The 7,313-nt window shown below is 38.8% G+C and overlaps 1 protein-coding gene across 1 annotated transcript in view; it reads right to left on the bottom strand.

Moving 5' to 3' along the window:
* Nucleotides 1-7,313, bottom strand: part of ROCK1 (Rho-associated, coiled-coil containing protein kinase 1) — an 83,402-nt gene that overhangs the window by 4,031 nt on the left and 72,058 nt on the right. Inside the window, exons 28-32 of the mRNA XM_009081461.1 lie at nucleotides 6,873-6,943; nucleotides 2,933-3,021; nucleotides 2,404-2,482; nucleotides 2,025-2,286; nucleotides 1,064-1,271 (exon numbers count right to left, since the gene is read on the bottom strand). Of these exons, the coding sequence (XP_009079709.1) occupies nucleotides 1,064-1,271; nucleotides 2,025-2,286; nucleotides 2,404-2,482; nucleotides 2,933-3,021; nucleotides 6,873-6,943 (709 nt within the window). The remainder of the gene's footprint in view (nucleotides 1-1,063; nucleotides 1,272-2,024; nucleotides 2,287-2,403; nucleotides 2,483-2,932; nucleotides 3,022-6,872; nucleotides 6,944-7,313) is intronic.

Raw genomic sequence — 7,313 nt, 5'->3', positions numbered from 1 at the left:
AAAACAGACCAGTTGACTGTGGTAATCTGTGAAGCATGAACAGACAGAAGATAAAGCCCAGGAACGTGCAGTAGTCCTCCTTCTGGTACAGTGAGCTATGAGGCTCATTGTGTCTCTGGGATCTTTAAAGAGCTTTAATGATGATGTTTCTAATTTTCTTTAGAAGTTCCATTTGCTACTTGTGCTTTGGTAGTAAATTATACTGACTGGAAATGCCTTATAAAATATGGTCTCCTGCAGAAGGATGTTTCACGACACACCCAGTGTCTCTTTACATGCTAAAGTTGCTTTTATTGCTTTTACTGCATTTCATGCACAGTAGCCCTGCCAGTCTTGGAAGACACTTTCACTACTGAGACAGTAGTTTCCATTTCATACTGTTGATTCAGTTGGTTATTTGGGGAGAAAGGGACACACATACTATAAGAGTAGGCTAATGCAGGTTAAAATCAGGTTACAGTAACCCAGCATTAAAAAAGTGTATTTGACATCTTGCCCCAGTTAATGCATAGGGCCACAGCTTACAAAAACAACTGCTTACAAAAGACATGGAATAATTAAGCAGGGAGAACAAAAGGAATTAATACTTAACACAACAAAAGAAATGGCCTAACAACAGGCTGAGAACCTAAGTTTCTCATTTCACCCCCATTTGCAGAAGACTTCCAGCTTACACAAGATCTAGGAGTCAATCCATGGATGAGATGACTATGTGGATTATCCTTGCAGTTAAATGCCATTGCTAATATATCTACTGAGCCTTGCCTGTAAACAGGAAAAATGCAACCGGCTCCCTCGCATGCAACAGGCATGGCAGGCCAGGCACTGCCATCTTTATGGCACCTTTCCAAATGCCAAGAACCAATAAATTTACCATAATAGCAGGATAATTCTATCTGCTCCTTCCTTTGGGATTTGAGCAGAGATTTAGATCAGCAGTTCCACAGTCATAACTATGGAATTACTTCACAATTTCACAGTAAGTATGATTTATAAACAGAGATTTTTTAATTTTATTTTTTTTTGTCAAAAAGATCTGTAGCTTTTGTAGCTTATTTCTCACCTAGTTTTTCCAGAAGTATTTTTAACGACTTTTCGGAATGACTGATTTGCTGAGGATCTTGTGGACATAGTTCTAGGAGAGGCACGAACAAAAGTAGATGGTGGTGTCTTAGGGATCTTCTTTACTAAATGAGTCACCCACTTCTTCTGTTCATCTTGACAGGATGCCAGTAACAGCATATCTCTTGCTGAAGTTACATCGTAACTCACTGTAAGTAAAAGGAAGAAGATATTCAGTGAAAACTAGGACTTGTTATCAAACTAAGTTATGACAAACCAACTGTGCCACTGGAAAGAACAATGGCACCTGTACATATACTTGTATTGGATTTGTTTCTATATTTTTGGAAGACAGCAAACAGCAAGGGAGAATGAATATAATGTTTTTCAATATTTGTCACTCTGCATTAAGATTCCTGAGTCTAACATTAATATTCAAGCAATGAGAAAAATTACACTAATTGCAGTCTTAATAAGGTGAAAAGTTGTGTGAGTGCCTCATGGCTGAGTTCCAGAGTACATACCCCAACTGCCCCACTTCACAGGGGCACAGTGAAGAAACCTTTACTCCAGTCCATGAAGGGGCTAAAGAACCACTCTGTGATGTCTTAGCAGAGCTTGGTGATGCAGCCACTGCAATTGTCCCTACCACAGGCCAGGAAGAAGCACAGAGGATCAAAGAGCTGCCCAGTACTTGGACACACACCTTATGCTCTCAGGGCCCTCAGCAGAGCCCCATCAGTTACACCACCAGAGGTCTCCTTACAGAGGTTTGCTACAGCTGCCTGTTTGTTAGCAGTGTAACAGCCTATTGTTTTAATAGCAGCTTTCACATCTAATATCATCAAACTTTAGTTTTAGGTTTAGTTTTAAACTAAAGTGCTTTTATTTGCCTCCAATAGTTTAGCAGGTGTGGCTAAACCATGCAGAGAGTACAGAACAGAAAAACCCCCGGAGCATACCTTTGCATGGGGCGATTAATTCCTCCTTTTTATCCAAGTGGTCTCTGTGGCACTTCACGTGGCATCTTCGACATTCTAGGGCAGCAGGGGGTTTAAAGACATGCCAAAGAGGCTTGGCACAGGCCTCACAGTTGGCTGGAAAGTGGTATAACGTGGGAATAAATTCATGGCCTTTGTGGTTTAGAAAATTTGTCCTCTCTGCTGGCAGTATTGCTTCTAATTCCAAATCCTTCCTGCATTCCCCCTCATTAGCATAAAGAATCTGAAAAAGAATAGTTCTGTGTTATTGTCGAAGCACTACATACTTTTATGCCCTTTTCAAAGCAGCTGCCAAACTTTTTGGAGAGTTGAACAGACATAAAAATACACTTCTTCTTACCTGGAATATTTTAGGAATTTCTTCAGTTTCAGCTCTATATACATCTCCTTGAGTTACAGGCCGGACATGGAACAGCTTACTAGATTAGAAGAAACATGAATCAGAAAATGCTAAAAGGCTACATATATTTTAAAACAGTTACCAAAGTGCTTTGAAGGTCTTATAAATTTTGCTTATGCAAGCAGTACAATCTACTTCAAGGCTGCAATACGATTTTAAGAATTAATTAATAAACCATATAGATCTTGCCTACCCAAGACCAAAACATTTCACAGCATGGAAAGAGGGTTATCTTACAAAGGGTTCAAGATCCATCACGGCAAATTTGCTTGTGAAAAAGGCTTTCAAATTCTTCCTCAGAACACTGGGAAATCTAACATTATTGCAAGAAAATCCTAGTGACAAACCTGGATGGAAGCAATCATATTAAGTAGAGTGCTACTCACTAATTTTTTTACTGAATCAGGCTATCATGATATGATCATACACAATGATCTTTTGCCACCAAACTAAGAGTAACTTTACTCACTCTATATCTAGTACCATAGATGGATTAGACTGGTCCTTGTCCTTTTCATCATTGTAGAACAGTATCTTTTTACTGCTCACCACAACATACTGTGGAAAGAAAGGTTAAAACAAAGTTAAAATTGCATTTTAAAAAGCAACATTTATCCTAATGTACTCCCCCCCACACACAAAAAGCTTGAGTAAATGAAAGTTTTTAAACTAGTATCAGGAGATACTTAAATCATCACACAGGCAGCTACACCAGTGACAACTGGGCAGTGCTACAGCTGCAGTGACTGTCTCTCTCAAAATGCTTGTCATGACCCTGCAAGTCCACTTGTACACAAACTCACAAATCTCAGTTGCTACTGGCATGTTACTATGAAAACCACTGCATCACTGAGAGTGACATAGTGCAAAATCTGTGACTTACTGATAAAGTTGCAAACATCTTCCCTAGTTCCACAGCCCTGCAGCACTCACTGGTACTCTGCACCCAGGTACTGCTAGGCTAAAAGAGATTCTCACAGCTCCAGCTAATTATTTCCTACACTTTCAATTTAGTGGACTGGTAAAATAAAGAGCCAAAATGAATCAGCAGAAATGTAAGTCTGATATACAGTCCAAGTCTAGCAATACACTGAGATACAGTTAAGATCAAACACCTCTAACCTAAGCGCTTTCCAGTGAGTTCAAGACTGGAACTCACTGCCTGTTGCTCTTCACTGGGAGCTGCTAGTCCAACCTCTTCGCCAGAACTTTCCACAAGCATCAGCTCAGTGCCAGCTGTGGCAGTTCCCTCTCCTGCAGTTTCAAATGTTTCAGAAACAATCAAATAGTATGACATACGCAAGAGGATTAAAAAGAGGTCAATTGACAGCTCTATCATATATATTCACATATAACATGCTCCAGAAGCAGGCGAAAGGGCAGAAATGCCTAAGAGTGAACACAGCAACAGTTCATACTGAATTCTAGTTACTGGTAGGTAACTGAATGGGTTTCTGCACAATGTAGACACCAATAATTTAAATAAGTGGTGTTTACTCCTACAAGAGGAGGTTTCAACCTCCTCCTTACCCAGGACTTTTAAGACTGACCCCGAAACCTAAATATGAAAGTTACCTTAACAAGTTTATAGAATAGCAGAAAACACGTTGGGCAAGCTGTGTGATACAGTCATAAATGTCAATTACTGAAATGCATCTAAAAAAGCCACAAAGAGTGTTTTGCCCTCTGACTTAGAGAGGTTTCAGCCCCTCAGTCACAATTCTTTAATAAAAAGCCTGATCAACTTGAGCAAGTAATAAGTTGCGATGTGTGAGCCTCTTGCGGGTTTCCCCACTGACAAAAAAAGTCTGTGCTTTAATTCCTTTATCTACTTCAACAGAAAGCTAATGCCTTTTTCATCTTTGCGGTAAGCACCTCTGCCTTTCACAGACATGAGCAAGGCCTTAAGAAGACTGCTATCATAAATGGAAATACTGACTGCAAAGGAATTCAGTTATCACATTGTATACAAGTCTTGGAGAAAGAACAATTTAACGTCATCAAAGAAAAGTTACATAACAACAGCCTCAATATCCTGTTTGTGAACATATAAAAAAAATATTCTGACAGTACTTCTGCTCTACAGTGTTTTTTGAAGGATATTTTATCATCTCTACTTGGGATGACATGAAGCTCTGATAAAAGTACGGCTAACCCATGTTAGTGTTCGTTTGAGGTATAACTCATGTGTCTATTCTCAAATAAATTTTCCACACTCACCCATTTCTAACTTAAGCTAAATGACTCGAAAGGCATGGAGCAAAAACATCAGTGCTGCTGACATTTGAGCCTGAAATGCAGCAGCTCAAGTTGTTAACAACTCAGGCATTGAATCCAATTGCACTGCTAATGCAATTTTGCCTTCCCTTGATTTTAAAATAATCTGGGCATAACTATATTTGAGATTATATACCTCCCACCAAGCCCAAAACTGAAAGCAGAGGAAAATTTGGAACAGAAGTACCTGAAGAGGCAGACTACACACCAGCTTGTTTCAGTTACAGCACAGTTCAGCCAAGAGAGTACACGTGTATATCAACATGGCCCCTCACTACTGTGTACCACTGATTTGAACCTCAGCTAAGGAGTCTTAGCAGCACAACTCATTTTATGACAGAGGCATCCATCTGTAGCTCAAGTTCCTTCAAAGTGTAAGAACCACTATTCAAATTAGGCAAGTACGAATGGAGTAATTGCCTGAAGTATCTTGAGGGAACTAAATATGACTATACCAGACGTGCCTGAAGAAGCTCAGATTCTTTCACTGGAGAAACTGCATTTATCAGGAGTGAAAGATTTCAGTAATCAGAGGATGCAAGAATAATTTCCATTTCTAAAAAAAAAACATAAAAGGCTGCTGGAAGTATTCTGACAGGAAAATGATGCAGTATTTTAGATAATCCAGACCAGAATAAAGCTACGTCATTTGTGCCTAGGCACAGTCACTTCCATAATGGACACTGCCAAAATTCTGACAGCAACCTGGCAAATCAAGTCTGGAACAAGAGGAGTCAAACAGCCTTAGCTATGAAACAAGTTGTGAAATAGATTGACAAATATGTGTGTTTTGTTAGACACCTGAAGAATGTTCAAATTTTACTGGCATTTGAATCAAAGATGGCACCAAGAACATTCCTGACCTTGCCCTCTATATTTCCTGCAGTTCTGCCAATATGGAGACAAAATGAAATGCAGAGAACAGAATTTGAGGTATCTGTAGCAAACCGTTGGTTTCAAATTGTGGTAAGAGACCAATTTCAATACAGCACTTGTTCACACAGGCTCTCATCTGAGGGGCTGAGAGAATACTCCAAGGCAGAGCTTAACACTCGCTCCCTGCACGCAAGAATGGGTGGTGATTTTAACCTACAGGCAAATCAACAAAAGGTGTGATATTGGTGTAAAAATAGGCAGGTCTGGGACTCAAAATACTTTGATTGTATACAGTAGGCCACATTTGCCAGCTGAAAACAGGACTACTTCAAAGGAGTTCAGCACGTAAAGGTCAAATACAAACATCTAAGCGTTTCTTTGACAGGAATTAATTCCTTCTCCTTTAAATTTTGTAGGAAACAATTCTAACACCTGTAGAATGCAAAGGTGAACAGGAGCATTTGAGAAAGGCCTTTCAACAGGAATCAGAAAGTTGCTTTGAGAGTATCATAAATAAGCTGAGTATTTCCCAGCAGCAGTCTCTGAATCTAAGAAAGATGCAGGGAAATAAACTATTTCATATGAACAGCTTGCAAAAACTGTAAAATTCTAGAGACCATGTTCACTTTTGCATTTTGTTATACTAAAGAAAGGGAACCAGAAAAGATAATCAGAAACTGGTTCTAAGCATCTCAGTTTGAACATGTGATGTTTCAAAGAAACAGATGATAACCTCTGCAGAGGCAAAACAATACACCTTTGTTTGACTGGGGATTGCAGCACAGAGGCCCAGTTTTTGAAAGCAAACCAGTCCTTTTCAAGAGATCATATTAAAGGTAAGGGAGATGGAAATGTCCTTGAAAATCACGTGTGGCAGGTTATAGTGCGATGCACTCTTCCATGACCTTCAAACATTAGGTGTGGTATTCCCTACGCTCTGCTGTCAAGTTGCACAAAGAGCTTGTTTCTCAGTAACAGGATTACAAAGCAGCTCACTGAAAGAAGAAATGCTATTCTTAATGGTTCCAAGATGCCCATTGTGAAGCATTTCCTCACCCACCTGTCAAGAATTTGCACAATGTCATTACTAAAGCTTTCAAAATGAACTTGAATTTTCTTGTTTTCTTCAATAATGTATACACATCAAATTACTCTAATTATTTTGTTTGGTTCTTAAATGTAAGTCGTAAAACCAATTCACTGTATGCATGAAAAAACATTCCAAGGGAAGTGAGGAATTAAAAAGGCATTTGTACCTGTTTCTTCCAGCCATGCCGTTTGATATTTCCTTTGTTTGGTACTGAAAGCCAACCTTCAAGTCTTGATTCTGGTTTAAAAAAATTGCATATTTAATAATTTTATGCATTTATAATAAAGCAGAATAGCACAGAAGCAAACTATCACTAAAAAGGAAGATGTACTACATGCAGTAATAGGAAATTACCTATTCAGCAAAGCAGAATAAAAGGCACAGCTAAATGAAATGAAGATATAAGCATTTAATTCATGCTTCATCACAAGCCAACATTTGATTACACAGTTACTGCACAATAAAAGTGAAGCTGTTTTCCTTGATGCCAACATCTAATGCTGTATGCAAATAGTTTGCAAAGAGCCAGGCAGGAAAGACTTCGCTTTGAAAATATGTTACAGCTTAAATTAAGAGATTTTCAATATAAACATAATTTAACATTCAG

This window comes from Acanthisitta chloris, unplaced genomic scaffold (assembly GCF_000695815.1).
Source record: "Acanthisitta chloris isolate BGI_N310 unplaced genomic scaffold, ASM69581v1 scaffold2669, whole genome shotgun sequence".
Classification (NCBI taxonomy): domain Eukaryota; kingdom Metazoa; phylum Chordata; class Aves; order Passeriformes; family Acanthisittidae; genus Acanthisitta; species Acanthisitta chloris.
Note: the sequence above shows the minus strand (reverse complement) of the source record. Positions and strands in the feature narration are given on the sequence as shown.